At 42.5% G+C, this 20,240-nt stretch overlaps 1 protein-coding gene across 1 annotated transcript in view; it reads left to right on the top strand.

The window, feature by feature from the left end:
• Tnpo (transportin 1) overlaps positions 1–13,927 on the top strand; it is a gene marked incomplete in the record, with an annotated part of 53,428 nt that extends 39,501 nt beyond the window's left edge. Inside the window, 5 exon segments of the mRNA XM_076184614.1 lie at positions 1,007–1,102; positions 2,336–2,411; positions 12,203–12,377; positions 12,485–12,596; positions 12,720–13,927. Of these exon segments, the coding sequence (XP_076040729.1) occupies positions 1,007–1,102; positions 2,336–2,411; positions 12,203–12,377; positions 12,485–12,592 (455 nt within the window).
• Between the last annotated feature and the right edge of the window lie 6,313 nt (positions 13,928–20,240).

Below are 20,240 nucleotides of genomic sequence, written 5' to 3'. Positions count from 1 at the left end.
TTTTCATTCAATGCCAACACATCCATCTTTCTTCTCACAAACATACTGCCTATCTCTTCCATTTTACTCGCATCTGTACCACATTCACACACATTAAAAGACCTAAACCTAGGGTACTTGTTGGAAAACTCCTCCCAGACCCTCTTATGCCTTTACCTTTTTTAGGCCACTGGGAGAAGGATGCCTACTCCTATCCCCATGCTGTTTTTGTCACCATGTAAGACTGAAGTGGAAAGACTTGGTGGCAGTGTTCAGCAAAATGAGAAATTGAATATTCAGAGAAATGATTCAGGACAGTAACAGGAGTTGGGGGACAGTTGCAATATGATAAAGTATTGTCATTTCTCTATGAATAGAGATTTGCTCTACCACAGACATGAGGTGTGGCTCTGATCCATAGGGCCTCCCCATATAGACCCTAAAGTATCAGCTGCATGCTACGTAGCAGCTTTTAACCCCACAATAACATCCAGTCAATACCCTAGACAGGGAAATGGTAACAAATAAAAAGTGTTATGTAACTGGTCTGTAGAGGTGATACTAAAGCCTCTAACTCATTTATTGTTTAGAATTTGGTGATACAAATTGGGAGTCATGTTAGGGGATGTATAATGATAGCTGCATAGGGGCTAGCCTGGTGAAACCACAGGGGAATGGCATCTGCATGAACGAAGCAGTGGTCCTAACATATATATATATATCTTAGATTGATGATAGTTAGAGGAATGAGAATTTTTAAGTACAATGTGGGTATTTTCACAATAAAAAAGATGGTTTGGGAGTATTGGTACAACTTTGTTAGTCATTTGAAGTCGTGCAGAGAACAGTCTTGTTTTACAAGTTAGATGATCTTTTTGTCAGTATCCATTGAAGAAATGAGGATAGAATGGAATGAACCCCATAAAAAGTATTTTATGTAAAGAGCCACATGAACCCTAGTTTTAAGAACCTCTGCTGCTGTGAATACAACTACTGTGAATTTATTTTATTTTTACTCGCTTTCCAGGTGCTGATATGAGAGCATATATAAATCTAGTTTTGAATGATTTGATAATCATCATCAACAAACCCAATACTCCGAAGACTTTGTTGGAGAACACTGGTAAGCTCTCATGGCTTAATGTGGTAATGTTCCCTTGGGCCAGTTAATGATCACCTTGGCATTAGATAAATGGATGCCAGGTAGTTGGTCATAGGACTTATCATTACCATCTAGTACCACAATGCAGAATGATCCTCAGGTGTTACTTAGAAAACTGTTTAGAACTTTGTATCTTATGCACATGTACCAAACTTGAGTTTTGCACTTAAATACCCCTTTCCTGAGGATAGGAATGTGATAGATTTTTATTTATTTTTATCTTAATGATATATATATATGTACATGTATATATATCTTCCATTGTTTATACTGTTATTCCATATATCCAGTTTAGATATTACTAAGTGCAAGATATTTTGATATTTTTCCTCAGAAGAATGTCTAGGCTCTTAGGATGAAACCTGTGCTGTGTTTTCTGATTTATGCTTGCCCTTTGCTCAAATGGACTCCAGTTAATAGACCAACTTCCAGGCCCAAGGGATAATGCACATTATCAATTTTGTTTTATCTATTTATTTCTTTATTAATTTTCACCCAGCTGAAGTTATTGTGCAAGCTGGATATTTGTTTGAGATGTGATTGGTTCAGTGAAACTTTGAAATATGCATGGTTAGTATATTATATTCACTAGGTATTGAGTCCAGTTTTTTTTTCAGTTTCATCCTTATGTTCAGATTTGAACTTTTTTTTTTTTTTTCAAAGTTTTACTCGACATATGTATAGCTTTATATTTAATTTAAGGAAGCAATAACTATGATTTATTATAGAAAGTGAAATGTAATGCTTGTATAGTCATTGCTTTGTGAAATCTAAAACCACTGATTATTCATCAGTTGGGTGTGAAATTAGCGTAATGAAGGCTGTAGTTAGTGATCATTGTTTTGTGTTTTGGTTCTTTGTCAATTATTACTCCTTACACAGGACTCGTTGGTAGTGTATTGACTCTAGCACCTTGTTATCATTCTTATTTCATATTACTATTTGTATGACAGTATTTATTTTTTTAATAGTTCTGTTGTGGCAGCCTTTGCTAATAAATTGTATATTAATATAGGAAAGTTCAATGTTAATGTTTTGGTCAGTAATTGGTAATTTGATTACTGCCTCGTATCATTGAGTTTTATTTTTTTATGATTATTGTTACTGTTACCAATCTGCCATGGGTTTGTTCTGATTATGTCATGGTTTTCTTTCTCTTTTTCTTTTTTCCTGCGTGTTGCTGTCCCTCCTTAGCCATTACAATTGGACGCCTAGGCTATGTGTGCCCTACTGAAGTGGCCCCCCTGTTACAACAGTTTATCAGACAGTGGTGTGTAAACCCGCAGTTTTATTTGTATTTTAGTATTCATCATTACTACTGCCTACTTTCTTGTTACTATTTATTCTACATTATTATTATTATTATTATTATTATGATTATCATCATTATTCTTATTATTCTTATTATTATTATTATCTAATTTTGCTGCTATTGTTGATGCTATTCCTTAGAGAAACACTGGATAATCACACAGCTACTTAGTTCTATGTCTTACACATAGTGCTTTGTGATGATATTCCAGGTGGCATACTTAACAAGATGGATGTGCAGGATGGAAAAAATGCAGCCTTCTTGTCCATGTTGCTCGTTGTCATGGAGCAAAAGGCTGAAGGCTCTTTTGACATAACACCTGCAATCTTGTTATAGTCTTGTCATTTAGCTTCAAGAACTTTCATTTTCTCTCGTTTTATATAATTTTAGCAGATTAAAGATGACAGGGTTACCATGTGGGAAAATAGGAATTGCCTAGCCTGGGACAATGATTCAGTCATGCGTCTATATCCATGCATTTAGCCTTGTTTTGTATTTTGTTAGTTTTTCTCCCCCCCCATCCCATCCCCTTATTTTTGTTTTATTTTAATTATTATTATTTTTATATAATATATATATATATTATATAATTTATTTGTTTAAACTTTCTTTTAGTTTTCTTTTAAAAAAGGGTGTTGAAGACGCTGGATGTACAAATGCACTTGTATTTGTGCTAACAAGTATATTAATGTATGCTGTGTATACATACTTATGGTCAAGGGATTAGCTGTTGCTCATAGCTTCAATACCACCATTACGCTTCAAAAAAGGCATTGGAGTGCAGTGGTTCGTTCAAATATCAGTAGATCCATTATGTTGGCTCGTAAAGGGTAAGTGTAATAAGGATAGGCAGTAACCAACCCATGTACCCTTTTTTAATGCTATGGACTAATTTTCTCAAAGGGAGAAGTTGCAGTTTTCAGACAAACGTAAGAGTAGTTGACCATGGAGCCTTTTCAGTATTCGATATGTGATCTTGTGATCTGGGAGCTGGCAGGTAGAGCTGAAGAAAGTTTATTGGGACAGTTTGGACATGTGGAAAGAATGAGCGAAGAAAGGTTAGCAAAAAATCATGTGGAAGGCAGAGGTGGATGGAGTGAACTTGAGTGGATGACCAAGGATAAGTTGGATGGGGTGAAAGGGGACTTAGCAAGAGGGGAATGTTTGTTTAGCAGGGAAGGGATAGGGGTAAGTGGAGGGTGATTGTGTATGGATGATGTTTTGATGCAGCCCAAAGGGATTTCTCCCTATCTTCTCCGTATTCTACATGAGGGGATGAAGAGGGGGGGTAACTGTAAGTGGATGTATTGTGTCTTGTTGCATTGCTTCTGACCAGGCAATGGGCAGGAGACGGGGCTCTCTTGCTGCATTGCTTCAGACCAGGCAATGGGCAGGAGACAGGGCTGAACCTTCATCCATTAGGAGCTAAGATGAGAGGGAAACAAAGGGTGGTGGATGGGAGTGGGTACTTGCCTTTTGACTTGACTACCTCCCTCATGAGGGGGAGGAAGCCATTGGTATAGATAAATCATTTATTATAAATTGCTTCTGACCCAGGGGGCCAGCGGGTGGGATACAGGGGTGACCCATCATCCACGAGGAGCAAAGATGAGGAGGAGGGAAGGGTGGTGGATGGGAGTAGGTACATGCCTTTTACTTGGCTACCTCCCATGTAAGGGGGGAAAAAAGGTCTATATGTATATACATACATACATACACTAACACACACAAAGGCTTTTTCCCCCTTACAAGGGAGGTAGCCAAAAAGGAAAAGACAAAATCATTCCCACCCATTCCATCCCTGAATACACTCCACACCCCTCCACCCTCCCTATTATCTTAGCACCTCCTGGATGACAGGTCATCCCTGCACCTTGTCCACTGCCCTGGGTCAGAAGCAGTGTCGCAAGACACAGCACATCCACAGCAAGGCCGCTTCATTAAATCGGCGACCTCCCCCCCCCCTCTGTCCCCCCATGCTTAAAAGGAGAAGACAGCTTTCCCCCCTCCCTTGTAAGGAGAAAAGCCTTTGGTATGTGTATATATGTGTGTAACCAATCTGTGAATGCTCGCTTCTTCTCTTCTACAATCTTCTTTGCTTCATCCCACCACTCGATACCTTTTCTTCTATTTCCTCCCATCCTCCTTGTTCCACACACCATCTTTGCACACCATGTGACTCCCTCCTTGAACTATCCCTGTTCCTCCTTCACTCCTACTAAGTATTTCAGCGGCTTTGACCCATCGTTTTTCGCTCATATTTCCGAAATAACCATTCACATCAGTATGATATATTAGCACAGCCTAATTCACACCCTGTGCTAATTTTTTACGTTATAGTGCATTCACAAGTTTATTTGATTACGGCGTTTACTCTTGATATTAAGTGTGTTGTAGCCGACACCCGTGAAGTACATCGAACAGGTGAAGTCGTGACGTCATCACAAACTACCTCGTGTATCCCAACTTCACTTGTTCGATTTCCTTCAGTGGTGTCGGCTACGACACACTTAATATCAAGAGTAAACACCGTAATTAAATACAATTGTGAATGCACTATAATGTCAGAAATTAGCGCAGGGTGTGAATTAGGCTGTGCTAATATACCATGCTGATGTGAATGATTATTTCGGAAATATGAGCGAAAAACGATGGGTCAAGGCCGCTGAAATACTTAGTAATTCTCTATCCTTCACTTCAATTCCTCTCTCAGCTCCTTGTACTACTCCTTTACTTTATCGTTTAAGCAGTTCACTTTAACCACTTCCATACGGTCATGCCTACGTAGGCAGCACGAGTAGCAAGTGGGTACTCGATGATGCCGACGTCACCATCTTGATTATATTTATTGTAGTCGTACCTGCGTAATTTCCATTCTCTCTAAACTGGCTTCATCAATTTTCTATGGTTATCAAAATACACGGGTGAAAGAGAACAAACGATTGAGCACCGACTTTATTTTTTATAATGCTCTTATTATGACGCAACATCACACGTCTGGCAGCTAATGCTGCCAGACGTGCAATGTTCCCCGGAGTGAAGAGGGTAAGCACCTCCCTACCTTATGTCCTTTTCCTCCTCCATCTATCTACTCTGTTTGCCTTCCACCAAAAAATTGTCTGATATTCCCCCACTCTCTCCCCTTAGAACATGTACATCCTTAACTCTTACTACTATTATCCTGGTTACCACTATATAGTCCATTAATGTTCCACTACCCTCTCCCATGTGTACTTATGCTTGACTTTCTTCCTAAACTTTGTATTTGCTATCATCAACTCTTTCTAGACACATCTCCACCATCAACTCTCCACTACAATTTTTTTTTCCTCCTCCTCCTCCTCCTCCTCCTCCTCCTCCTCCTCCTCCTCCTCCTCCTCCTGGAACTCCACACTTCCCAACCATTCCATCTATTGGTTCCTTTCCTACTTTAGCATTAAGGTCTCCCATTACTAGTCCTATCCCCGTCCCATTTTTGTCGCCATGTACAACTCGAGTGGAAAGACTTGGTGGTAGTATTTTTTTCCTCCACACTGTTCGCCAAAATGAGAAAATTAATATTCAAAGAATTGGTACAGGACAGTAACGAGAGTGGGGGGGACAGCATAACGGAGGGACAGTCACAGTGTATTAAAGTATTGTCATTTCTGTATGAATAGAGATTTCCTCTACCACAGACATAATTATTTGTGGCTCTGGTCCTTAGAGGTGCCCCATATAGACCCTAAAGTATCAGCTGCATGCTACTTAGAAGCTTTTAAACCCACAATAACATTCAGCCGAAATGCAGAAATGGTGTACATTTCATCAATTCATCAGTCTTTTAACCCCTTCGATACGATGACACCTACATAGTGGGTACGTGAGGATGCCGATGTCGGCGTCTTGATTATTTATATTGTAGTTGTACCTGTGTGACCCCCATACTCTGTAAACTGGCTTCATCATATTTTCTATGGTTATCAAAATTCACGGGTGAAAGAACGAGCAATACAGTGGTGACTTTATTTTTTATAATGCGAGTATTATGACGCAACATTGTAAGTCTGGCAGCTAATGCTGCCCGCGAGGTTTTGGCCCATATTGAAGGGGTTAATCAGTTCCTTTGGATCTGTTGTAGAGACATGTGATCATGAGGTCTGTTGGTCCATAGGACATGCAGGGAAAAGGTTTTGTTGCCTGAAGTGGGTGAATTTTGGACAGTGCAAGAGAGCACACAAGTGCTCCAAGAGTCATTAGAAAAAAAATAGAGGTCATCTTTATATTTTATATGTTTACATAAACTCCCACCTCAACCTCTGTTCATGGGTGGGGATGTGTGGTAGGGGGAAAAATGCTCTTCGAGCAATCTCCCATGCCACTACACTATTCTGTGTTGCAACTGCACCTGGAGCATGTCATATGGTCACAAGACACCTGTCAGGAGGGACCCACAATAGAGGTGGGAAACGAGTGTCCCAGGAAGTACTGTAATACAGAAGGAACACAGATGGCCAGCTCGGCATTCAAATGTATGTCATTATCTTTACCTTTACCAAGAGGTATGGCCCTGAAGAGGGCAGAACCATGATCTCGGTCCAGGCTCAAGGATATTTACTTCCAAACTAAATAGCATAAATGCTAGAAGTATCCAGCCATCAAATCCAGTATGCTGATTAGGTGCAATATTTTATTATCATTATTGTTATATATATAATATATATATATATAATCTTCCTATTCTTTCTCCTCCTCTTCTCCTCCTCTTCTCCTCTTCTCCTCCTCTTCTCCTCCTCTTCTCCTCCTCTTCTCCTCCTCTTCTCCTCTCCTCCTCTTCTCCTCCTCTTCTCCTCCTCTTCTCCTCCTCTTCTCCTCTTCTCCTCTTCTCCTCCTCCTCTTCTCCTCCTCTCCTCCTCTCCTCCTCCTCCTCCTCCTCTTCCCCTCCTCCTCTCCCTCCTCCTCTCCCTCCTCCTCTTCTCCTCCTCTTCTCCTCTTCTCCTCCTCTTCTCCTCCTCTTCTCCTCCTCCTCTCCTCCTCTTCTCCCTCCTCCTCTCATCCTCTTCCTCATCCTCTTCCTCATCCTCTTCCTCCTCCTCTTCTCCTCCTCTTCCTCCTCCTCTTCTCCTCCTCTTCTTCCTCCTCTTCCTCTTCTCCTCCTCTTCTTCCTCCTCCTCTTCTCCTCCTCCTCCACCATTGTGTGAGTTGATACACATGTAAGGTAAGCTATTAGGTTTTCTCACTGCATGAGAAAAGAGTCTTGCAACTTACAAATAGCCACATATTTTGCTGGAGAAATTGGATTGTAGGTCTTGTTAATGCATATACATCTTTCTTGTTTTGCAGAAAATTTATTGTGGCTCATGTAAAGCTTATTTTGAATGAAGGACCTGTGACTAACAATTGCTTGGTGAAATAATATTGAAACAAGGTTGTACAGTGCAAGAAAGTAAAGTGTGGAAGTTCAATAATCTAGGCATTTGACACCAGAAATGTTTATTACAATAGTAGCTGTAATCTGGTTTATTCCTTGACAGCATATGTATGTCAAGACTGATATTAGCATAAGCCAAACATACATTTCTATGTTGAAGGCTGTTCAGCTTGATTTGTTTGGAGTTGAGTAAATGAAGTGTCGTCTTCAGAATTGCTTAATACACTTAGACACACTATGGGGAGGGGAGTAAGTTAAAGTGTACATTTGAGGGTTTGCAAGGTCCTCCCCTCCCCCTCCTTCTCCCCCCTTATAAGGGAAGAAGCCAAGTCAAAAGGCACAAATATAGATGCAGTAAATAGGTGGAATGAAGGGTTGTAAAAAATGTAGATTTAGGGGTGATTGTATCCATGACAGTGTGGAGCAAAGACCTAAGATATAAAGGAGGCAGAAAAGAAGAGCCTGAATGTGCTAGAAGTATGGTAGGTGTTATAAGGATGGAGAGAAGGAGAGAGTGGTGGTGAAGCTGAAGGTGGAAGAATGGAAAGAAGCTATCTGACTGGTATAGATCAAAGTGCTGAGGTAGGCAGGGCATATGGAAAGAATGAGTGAGGAAAGACTAGCAAGAACAGCAGAAGTGGATGGAGGGAACTTAAATATCAAGAATGGGGTAAATGGATGATTTGAATAAGGCTTTGAATGCACAAGGAGGGGGGTATACAAAAGATTGGATTGAATAGATGGAAATTGTGAATGGATGAAGGGATGATGAGGCTTGAAAAGATGTTCTTGTGTGCTTCATAAATTTTTGGGAATGAATGAAGGGATTTTATAATGAAGTCTATCTGTATACCAAGGGCTCTGGCACGTACTCCCAGCTATTCCACCCCATGCACCACCCTTTCCTCCCTCTCATCTTAGCTCTTCATGGATGACGGGTCATCCCTGTATCCCTGGATCAGAAGTAATGTAGCAAGGCCTCTTCGCTTAATAGGTGACCCCCCACCCTCTCCATCCCTTGTGCAGAAAAATAGAAGACTGGTAGAAATCCATTTTGGGCTGTCGGAAATAATATTAACATCTCGACATCTAGAAGCTTTCCTCCTATCCCGTATATCCACAAAATCTCCCATAAGCCTTTTCCAGATCCATAAAAGCCCAAAAAACATCCTTCCCCTTTCCTATAGCTTTCTCACATAACTGTCTTACCACAAAAATCTGATGCACACAACCTCTACCCATCCTAAATCCACACTGTTCCTCACCAATTACTCCCTCTGTTCCTCTCCTAATTCTCTCAATTAAGAGCCTCCCATAAGCCATCCCAACTACACTTAACAAACTAATCCCTCTGAAACTACAACACTCACACTTTTCCCCTTTTCCCCTATTCCCCTATTCCCTTGTAAAGTGGAACTATACAGGCACTCCTCCAGTCCTCCGGCACTCTACCCTCTCTCCAGTAAACATTAAATAACCTCACCAGCCAGTCCACCATCACTGTACCTCCTTTTTTTAGACATTCTTCATGGCATCCATCCAGTCCAGGTGCCTTACCTGTTTTCATCATCTTAACTGCCTTCACTTCATCCTTCCTTATTTCTCCTCCATTAACCTCACTCATCACGGTAATTTTCTTAGCACTTCCCATTGCAACTATCTTTCCCTCCCTATCCTCCTTCACATTTAGCAACTCCCTTAAATACTCTGCCCATCTTCCCCTTACTGCCTTCTCTTCCATTATCATCTCTCCATCTGCACCTTTTACCTTTTCTTCTCTACTTGATTCGCCTCCTCTTCCTCTCTTAATTTCTTTCCAAAACATCTTTTTATTACTTTCAAAATTTTCTGTCATACCCTTTCCCCATTTCACATCTGCTCTCCTCTTTGCCACCTTTACCTTGTGCTTTACTTTTCTTTGTATCTCTCATATGACTCCCTCATCCTATTTTGTAACCAATCTGTGAAAGCTTGCTTCTTCTCTTCCACACCCTTCTTTGTTTCCTCATCCCATCATTCACTACTCTTCCTTCTATTTCCTCCTGTCCTTCTTGTTCCACACACCATCTTTGCACACTTTGTGACTCACTCCTTGAACCATCCCCATCCCTCCTCCACTCCTAGCTCTACTTTATCCCTCACTCCCTGCCACTCCTCTCTCAAGCTTCTTCTTGTACTCCTTCTTTTCATTTTCATTTAAAGAGTTCACTCTAAGCACCTCCCTACCTTTTGTCCTTTTCCTCTTTCTCCATCTATTCTCCACTCTCAACTTACCTTCCACCAAAAAATTATCTGATATTTCCCCACTCTCTCCCCTTAGTACATGTACATCTTTAACTCTTCCTATTATACTCCTACCTACCACTGCATAGTCCATTAACGCTCTATCTACCACCCTTCCATCCACCACTCTTTCCCATGTGTACTTAGGCTTGACTTTCTTCTTAAACACTGTATTTGCTATCAACAACTCTTTCTAGACACATTTTCACCATGAACTCTCCACTACAATTCTTTCCTGGAACTCCACATTTCCCAACCACTCTGTTAATTGGTTCATTTCCTACCCTAGAATTAAGGTCTCCCAGTACTACTACATTGACGTTTCTCCCTAATCCCTCTATGCACTCATTTAAATCTACCCAAAAAGCCTCCCTTTCTTCTACACTCTTCTCACTACTAGGCTCATATGCACATACAAAAACCCACATCTCCTTTCCCAGTTTCACCTTCATCCACATTATCCTTGAGGAAACCTCCTTCCACTCCACTACACGTTTACCCATCTCTTCACTTACTAATATAACCACCCCTTCTCTCCCTCGCCCTCTCTTCACTCCTGATAACCTCCCAATTACACTCTCAGACTTGCACTCGCCCTTCCCTCTCAACTTAGTTTCACTCAAAGCTAACACATCCATCTTTCTTCTCACAAGCATACTACCTATCTCTTCCCTTTTATTCTCATCTGTACCACATCCACGCACATTAAAAGACCCAAACCTTAGGGTTGGAAAACTCCTAGACCCTCTTATGACTTTACTTTTTTTTTAGGAATGCTCCCTGTGGGACTACAGGGAGAAGGGTGCCTGGTCCCGATCCACGTCCCTTTTTTCTTGTCTCTTATGATCCAAATGGAAATACTTGGTGGTAGTATTCTTTTGCCCCCGCCACAGGGTAGGTAGGCAAAAAAAGGAAATGAATATTAGAGAAATTGTACAGGACAGTAACAAGAGGTTGGGGGACAGCATAACGGAGGGACAGTCTTAGTATAAAAGTGTCATCATTTCTCTATGAACAGAGTTTTCCTCTACAGACAAAATGATGTGTGGCTCTGGTCCATAGGGGCACCCCGTATAGACCCTAAAGTATCAACTGCATGCTACTTTGCCACAATAACATGCAGCCAGTACCCCAGATGGGGATGTGCAAGATTATTAAAATTTTCTGCAAAGTTAATGTGGGGAATAGATTAGAAGCAATCCAGGGAGACAGTGTAAATGAATTTCAAGCAAACTTAGGGGTACGCAAGTGGTAATTAGGGAATTAGGGGGAAATACATATGAACAAGCTGCAGATACCCAATCATAGGACTAAGTAAAATGTAAACAATTTACCCCAGGGTAGGTACTATTTTCATCAGATAACTCGTGACTTTGAAGTTAAAACCACTTGTCCTTTGTTTTAAAAATGAACACCCACATTCAGGTCATTATTACTATGTAGCTTTTTTACTTTATTATCATTATACATATATATATATTTTTTAATGGAAAAATTGCTTGTGGCTTTGGATTTAATATATTTTACCCTTTTAGAATTTTCTTTGGGAATTGGGTACAATTGAAAGAAAAAAAAATTGTAACTAGATTTAGTTTTAGTTTTTCTTCTTTTTCTTAGTTATTTTATTTTGTTCAATGTATGGAATTGCATTACCCCCTCTATCCTATAAAATAGACTCCTCCCTCGTTTGATTTGTTGAACTGTATTTTCACTGCACTCCTTTATAATTTGTGTTGAGATTATTTAGTGTGTTGTCAGTGGCTGTTGTGTCTTTTGTGCTCAGCTGGTGTTACCAAAGATTAGTGGACAGCAGTGCAATACATGTTACTTCCTCACTTTTAGAGAAAGAGCCCTCCCATATTTTCATTTATGGAAAGCATTCTTCAGTTGTCCACTAACCTGTCTTTGTTCTTCCTGAAACCTTTATCTTTGCCCAACAAGTTGGCTGCTAAATACTGATGAAATCCTATTTTCTTTTTCCCTGCACCATCCCCGTCGTGGACATTTTCTTCGATATGGGAATACTGGTGGTGGTGGCGTGGATTAAACTTGACAGGTGCATCTCACTCCGCAACATTCGAGACAATGAGGAGAAAGACTCTGCCTTCCGTGGGGTTTGTAACATGATCAGTGTGAACCCAGGTGGAGTTGTGGAAGACTTCATCTTTTTCTGTGATGCTATTGCCTCCTGGATTAACCCCAAGGCAGACCTCAAGGACATGTTCCACAAGGTGAAGTGTTGAAATGACGAGTTAGCAGTTTATTTCATACACAAATGAATGCACAATTATCTGGGTAATTCCTGCAGTGGAGTAATGTAATTTCTTTCCATTTTCAGATATTGCATTGCTTCAAGGAACAAGTAGGAGAAGAAAATTGGAAGAGATTTACAGAACAATTCCCAGTACCTCTCAAAGAAAGACTTTCTCAACAATATGGAGTCTGAGAGGGTAAAGACTGGATTGTGCTGCTAGTACCTTTTGGTATATGTTCATTATATTTCCTTGTTAATCAGAACTTGTTTTGACGTTGTCTTCATTCTAACCCTTTTCTCTGCTTTTAATTATTTGCAGGTGAAGCCACAGTCTCATCTTCAACAGCAGAGCCCAGGATATGGGAATTTAGCATCCTGGCCGAGCTCTGTGTCCCGCAAGTTTAGGAGACTGGGGTATGCTGCAGCGCTGACCCCAGTCTGGGTTGGGGGGAGGGCAACCGTGTCTCGGCTGTGATGGCTGGCTGGCATACTAATTGGGCCTCCGTCAGACTTATTGTGTTAGTTCGGTGACAGGGCATCAAATGTGTGAATGCACATGCCAAATCAATTTGGAGATGGAGTACATGGAAGTGTGATGGTGCTGCAAATAGTGCTGCTGCACAGAAAGATAAGCTTGTGCCCGCATGCCAGTTGCCTTGGCCTTCGCGTACGCGCTCCGGTGGGAGGGACTGCGGACACTAGGGAGGGCTACTCGGAGGGAGGGGGAGGATCAGCCCCTGGGAGGGATGCTCCGGGAGGGAGAGGAGGAGGATGTAGTAGGTAGGTAGGTAGGTAGGTGAGAAAAGCCCCAGCACATCAACATCAACATTCACACATCTGCAATTTCTCAGTCAGGAGGCTGGCAACCGAATTATCTAGCTAGCATAGCAAGGTGGTTTTTGCTTTTAAAGCAGACTGGGGATCGTGTAAGCCTGTGTGAATGATGTTAGGGGTACCACAGCCCACCCATATGCTTGGTGTGCCAGGCCCAGAGGAACACTGGATTCACAGTAGTGTAGGTTGTATCTGCTGTAGGTAGTTTGATAGCTGTACATACCAAGAGGATTTAATTTTTTAGTAACTGTTCTAGTGTGACCCCTTGTGCCAACTGGTTATATTTGATTATTTCATATACTTGTATTCTTCACTAATTATTAGTGTGCAGAAACCATCAGTATTTGTAATGAGATAAAAAGTGCTTTGCATGCTAACTTGTCATTTGTACGATGATATTACCTCAAAGCAACGCAACATCCCAAGCCTGGCACCAGCATGAATGGTGATGCTGTGATGCCGAATGCCACATTGGCATGAAGCAAATGCCAAAGTCATGCTGTGCAGAAAAGAAATTGTTTTAACTGGAGCTTTAGGATCTAGGTTAGTGGTCTGTCTGTGGCAAATTATCCATCTCGAGTCCCTCCAGTCATAGTGCTGGACACTATACAACTATACAAGAAAGGTCTGCTGAGTAGGTTCACCTTGTAGAAACACATTGCTGCAATACAGCATGACTTTCAGGCTCGTTTGCTCAAGGGTTCCTGGCTTGCCACTGGTACTATTCACTCCTCAAGGAATAGACGTTGATCTCTAGACTGTCACAAAAAGAAAGACAAGAACACTATATCTTTTGTAGGTTCCCCTTTTCATTATATTTTCCTACTCTGTATAGTTTTGTAGGAGATATGAAAGTATTGATATGCCACAGATCTTTAATGGAGTTATATATATCTGCTGTTTGATTTGTATTATTGATTGCTGTCAGCTCCAGTGGTAAAGCGGACACCCTTCAAACCAGTGCACATGTAGGACTTAATGGAAACGACTGTGATTTTAGTGATTTCTTTGATTTTTTTACTAATATGCAAACTAAGTAAGCATTGAATCTTGCCTGTAGGCCAAGTCTTATCTTGAAACTTTATGATAATAGGTATGGATGCTGTGCTGTGCAATAGTTGTTATCAAGTGATGTTACTCAAAGGGGCAATGGGGCGAAGACAATGATGGGACCCTTAGCTTAATTTCTTGGGGCTAAGAAAACTATTTTCCTAATAAAAGAAAATTGCTAGGTTAAGAGCCAAAGAGTGTGAGCAGAATGTCTTCTCTGACCATTTTCTCTAATGTGTCATACCTTCCATTTCCATACATATCACCTCTTTGTTATTATTTCATTTATTTATATTTTATTTATTTATTTATATTTTTGCATTTTTCATCATATTGTTTTATATTCCTTGGATCCTCTCTTTGGTTCTTTGTAGGGGCTGAGTAGATAATATAGTGTGGGTGATCACTATACTGGGCAAATATTCAAATGGGCAATACTTAGATAGGGACTTGCGGGAAACTCGGTGAGTTTAGGTAGGGCAATTACATCATCTACTGCGCGAGAAAAAGGGTCAATTTACGATTGGGGAATCAAAAAATTGTTGCAATGAGGGCCATGTCAGCAGTTAGACAGCACATGATATGTAAACAATATTTCATACATATCAATGACAAGATAGATTTAACCCAAAGTTAAGGGTATAAAAGTAAGTGGCTGTCAAATTGCTAACAAGGTCTTTCACAAATAGGTTTGGTGTAATAGTAGACTACAATATTGTCTGTAGTAGTGTTATATATGATGTTTCTTGCATGCCCTTGATATGTTGGTAATATTGATACTTACAATTTTAACAGTGGTATTAGTACAGCCATGACTGTAGAGGAGTAGAAAGCTTTGCCATATGACCAAAAAAAAAAAATTACAACAAAATTGGGATTTTTTTTTTGTTTTTTGTTTTTTCACACTTTTTCCTAGTACAAGCTTTTTGTATGGCAAAGTGATGTCAAAGAGTCATGGTGTGGATCAGGTGTACCTTTCCATCGTGGTTTTCACTTGGTAAACTGTGGCACAGAAGAATGTTTCGGATCCCTTTTGAAGCCATGAATGGTAGGGTGCAAGTGTTTCCAAATTGATAATGTGGTCCTTTTAGATGGTGTTTGCACAATGTAATCATGTACTGTTTGCTGTTATCTTGTGTAGCCCCAAATGTCTGCCCATTTTTCCAGCAGTACTTCCAGCAGCACTGCTGCCCTTGGAAAAAAAAAGAGAAAAAAAAGAAAAAAAAAAGTAATGTGATGTAGGCTGTTTAAGTACCTCTGCTGGGCAACAGAGCAGCAGGCATAGTGCAGAAAGACCAGTTTAATCATTTCATCCTAAGGGTGACAGTGGCAGAACGTTCAGTGCCCATGTCTGTTGCTTGGCGTTTCAGCAGAAGTTGACAAACAGACTACAAATAGTATATTTTACCTTGTATTGATGATTTGAGAATGAGTATTCCTTTCTCAGTCTTTGGCTGTCTGGTGACGAAAGTGATTATGTTGTAGTATTATGATCATGATTATCTAGTATGATTTAGAAGTGCGTGACTCTGTCAGTTTCAGAGGAACCATAATGTCACCCCTTGTAAAATTTACTTTGTCCTATACTGTGCCTTATCAAGTTATATTCCCCAGTCAGTCAGACGGTTCAGATGTTCATTTGTTGTGTGAACACGTGCATGCCAGTGTTGTTAGAAATGCAGTTGAATGACACTTGCTCTGCAGGGAGGAGCCCAATGGAAGCCTCCCCATTACTTGGATTAAGTGAAACTACCCAATTTTATTTTTGAAGTGTAGGATTGGAGTGTTTCATGATCAAATTTGTATTGAGCAAGTTGGCCCATTGTGCAGGATCCCTGTAGGGCTTCACCTGTTGCCTGTAGGATCCAGCCAGCACTTGGACTCCTGTGTTTATGTCTGCTATAAGGGCTTTGTTGACGTGTGTGGTGGTCTCTAGGAAATAAACATTGTAGATTACGTGGAGCGTCTGGATGAGACGACGAACTGGAGACTCTTTGTGCTTGGCAAGAATGAGACAGGTCCTGATTCTCTGGATCTGTTTGAAGTGGCATTCACAAGCTGTTTGCTTGCGACACCAAACGACATAGTCACAAGTCAGACCCATTGTAATTTTGCCCACCAAATGGCTTTCTTGTTGGTAGGTAAATTTGTTAGGGTCTACCTTTTCAATCTTTCTACATTCTTCATCCTTTTATCTATACATAGACTTTCAGTGGCATACCCAGGACTACCGGGTGGTTAGGGACAAGCTAGGAAAATTGTTAGGCAAACAACCTGGTGGTCATTTGTGCCCATCGCAGCCCCGTCACGGTAAGGTTAGGGACAGCTAGGTGGTAGCTAGGTGCTAGTGATAGGTGAAGGGTGGGTTGGCATGGCTCTTGACCTAGGTGGCTAGGCAAAATGATAGGACCTGGGTGGGTGCCCTCAACTTCAGTTTTAGTGAGCTGCGTACCTTCATGCTAAGTTTGTGTGTGAGGGAAGTGTTGCAAGGGTGTGTGTGAGTTTTTTATGATGTAAATGTAATCACCATTGTTGCATTGTTAGCAATATATTCGTGATATACGAATTTATTTTAATGCGGGTGTATCCTATTGTAGCTCTTTTGATTATGCTCAGTGATATTTTAGTGTTAATAAATATGGTTGTAACTAGTCATTAATATGATAGGGAATTATTTAGTTCAGATATATTTTTTATTTCTCAGCTTACGATTCAAGAGATAGGATATTTTTATCTCAAGAGTTTTTGCTCATTTTGTCTTAGTACAAATGCCATTTATTATTATGATGAATTTAAAATATTTTGCTACTTGTTATTATTTTAACTTTTTTGCCATTTGGAATGCTTCTCGGAAGTTGGCAGAGTCCTTGATAGCAGACATAACAGAGGTGCATAGTGAATTCCAAAAGCTGGAGTGTAGGTGTGGTGAGCCCTTCCTCTTGCCAATCTCTGTGAAATCTTTTTCAGAAGGTTAGGTTCCATGATGTACTGTAGAATGCTTCTCAAGATAACTTGTATTGTCACCTTGTTTCACTGCAAAACTGTTGCTGGAGAACACTTCCACTTGTTACTGACAAGGATGGAAAATGCCCATAGCTATTCAATCATGCAATCAAAGAAATTTTGGAGTTTGATTTTCAAGATAGTGCCCATGTAATGTACAAATTATTCTTCACTGTGATAGGTATGAAATCCTCTTGTGTATTGATAATGAATGTGATATCTTGAACACAGCACAAATCACTAGTGGCTTGAGAGTAGTGTAGATATGGTAGTTTTGTCTAAATAATGTTTGATTGTTATAAACTGGCTTTCTACAATTTGCATGCATCCAACTTTTGAGCTGTTGCTGCCATACACTTTTTCAACTGTATCATATCTTGTAAATAGGGAAGTTTTATTTTTGTTGATGTTATACTTGAGTGCTGCTGTCTTTCCTTCCCCCCTTGTGATTACTGTATACACTCACTCATAGTGCAGTAGGTTTTAATGATAGAACAGCTGTTTTGTCCTTGGCCAGGTCAAGCCATTTTTGTAGCATAGAGCCAGCCAGTTGGACCAGACATTTGTGGCTTTCCAAGTTATAGTTGGTTGGATTTGTAAGTTTTGCCACAGTCATACTTGCCGCCAGCATGAGTTAGGGTTGGTTCTTGGTTGACATGCTTTTGTCCTGCTATGATTATGGCTAAAGATTGATCTAGAAATGCTGTACTTGCTTTCTAGAAGTACTAAATACCACTCCCATTTTTCAGGGTGGTTTTGTAGATCTTTTCCCTGTGGGCATTGTCTGAAAACTTTGAAGCTTGATAATTTATTATTATTATTTTTATTTTATTTTTTTTTCTCTCCTCATCTCCTTCTTTTATTTCATTGTATTATTATGATGCTGTGGAAGTGTACTAATAGGCAGCAGTGTTGTAGGTGAAGTAAGGAGTAAACTACCAGCACCAGGAAGCATCTCAGTGTTGGCTGGATCAAGGTGACAATGGGGGATGCAGTGGGTGGTGGTGATCTGGGAAGGTGAAGGTCTTTCATTTCAAATGTCTTCTCAATCATTGGTTGGCAAAGGAGGGAAAGGAGTGGAAGACCCACACTTTTTTTCTCTCTCTATCTCTCCATCTCTCCCTCCCCCTTCTCTCTCTCTCTCTCTCCCTCTCCCCCTCCCCATGCTCTCTCTCTCTCCCTCTCCCCCTCCCCGTGCTCTCTCTCTCTCTCTCCCCCTCCCCGTGCTCTCTCTCTCTCTCCCCCTCCCCGTGCTCTCTCTCTCTCTCTCCCCCTCCCCGTGCTCTCTCTCTCTCTCTCTCCCCCTCCCCGTGCTCTCTCTCTCTCTCTCCCCCTCCCCGTGCTCTCTCTCTCTCTCTCCCCCGTGCTCTCTCTCTCTCCCCTCCCCGTGCTCTCTCTCTCTCTCTCTCCCCCTCCCCGTTCTCTCTCTCTCTCCCCCTCCCCGTGCTCTCTCTCTCTCTCTCTCTCTCTCTCCCCCTCCCCGTGCTCTCTCTCTCTCTCTCCCCCTCCCCGTGCTCTCTCTCTCTCTCCCCGTCCCCATGCTCTCTCTCTCTCTCCCCCTCCCCGTGCTCTCTCTCTCTCCCCCCCTCCCGTTCTCTCCCTCTCTCTCTCACACTCCCTGTGCTCTCGCTATCTCTCTCCACCTCCCAGTTCTCTCTCTCTCTCTCTCCCCCTCCCCTTGCTCTCTCTCTCTCTCTCCCCCTCCCCGTGCTCTCTCTCTCTCTCTCTCTCTCTCTCTCCGCCCCCCCTCTCTCTCTCTCTCTCTCTCTCTCTCTCTCCCTCCCCATTCTCTCTCTCTCTCTCCCTCCCCATTCTCTCTCTCTCTCTCCCTCCCCATTCTCTCTCTCTCTCCCCCTCCCCATTCTCTCTCTCTCTCCCTCCCCATTCTCTCTCTCTCTCTCCCCCTCCCCGTGCTCTCTCTCTCTCTCGCCCCGTGCTCTCTCTCTCTCTCTCTCTCTCACCCCCCCCGAGCTCTCTCTCCCCGTGCTCTCTCTCTCTCCCCCTGCTCTCTCTCTCTCTCTCCCCGTGCTCTCTCTCTCTCTCTCTCCCCGTGCTCTCTCTCTCTCTCTCTCCCCGTGCTCTCTCTCTCCCTCTCCCCGTGCTCTCTCCCGTGCTCTCTCTCTCTCTCTCTCCCCGTTTTCTCTCTCCCCGTTCTCTCTCTCTCTCTCTCTCCCCGTTCTCTCTCTCTCTCTCTCTCTCTCCCCGTGCTCTCTCTCTCTCTCTCTCTCTCCGGACTCTCTCTCTCTCTCTCCCCGTGCTCTCTCTCTCTCTCCCCGTGCTCTCTCTCTCCCTCTCCCCGTGCTCTCTCTCTCTCTCTCTCCCTCTCCCCGTGCTCTCTCTCTCCCTCTCCCCGTGCTCTCTCTCCCTCTCCCCGTGCTCTCTCTCTCCCTCTCCCCGTGCTCTCTCTCTCCCTCTCCCCGTGCTCTCTCTCTCCCTCTCCCCGTGCTCTCTCTCTCCCTCTCCCTGTGCTCTCTCTCTCCCTCTTCCCCTGCTCTCTCTATCTCTCCCTTTCCCCCCCTCCCCTGCTCTCTCTATCTCTCCCTTTCCCCCCCTCCCCTGCTCTCTCTATCTCTCCCTTTCCCCCCCTCCCCCTGCTCTCTCTATCTCTCCCTTTCCCCCCCTCCCCCTGCTCTCTCTATCTCTCCCTTTCCCCCCCTCCCCCTGCTCTCTCTATCTCTCCCTTTCCCCCCTCCCCCTGCTCTCTCTATCTCTACCCTTCCCCCCCTCCCCTGCTCTCTCTATCTCTCCCTTTCCCCCCCTCCCCTGCTCTCTCTATCTCTCCCTTTCCCCCCCTCCCCCTGCTCTCTCTATCTCTCCCTTTCCCCCCCTCCCCCTGCTCTCTCTCCCCCCACTCCCTCTCTCTCCCTCTCTCCCCCCACTCCCTCTCTCCCCCCACTCCCTCTCTCCCCCCACTCCCTCTCTCTCCCTCTCTCCCCCCACTCTCTCCCTCTCT

Source organism: Oratosquilla oratoria, chromosome 4 (genome assembly GCF_046742065.1).
Source record: "Oratosquilla oratoria isolate Oo_2021 chromosome 4, ASM4674206v1, whole genome shotgun sequence".
In the NCBI taxonomy this organism is placed as follows: Eukaryota; Metazoa; Arthropoda; class Malacostraca; order Stomatopoda; family Squillidae; genus Oratosquilla; species Oratosquilla oratoria.
The sequence above is the reverse complement of the archived record's forward strand: the minus strand, read 5'-3'. Positions and strand labels throughout refer to the sequence as shown.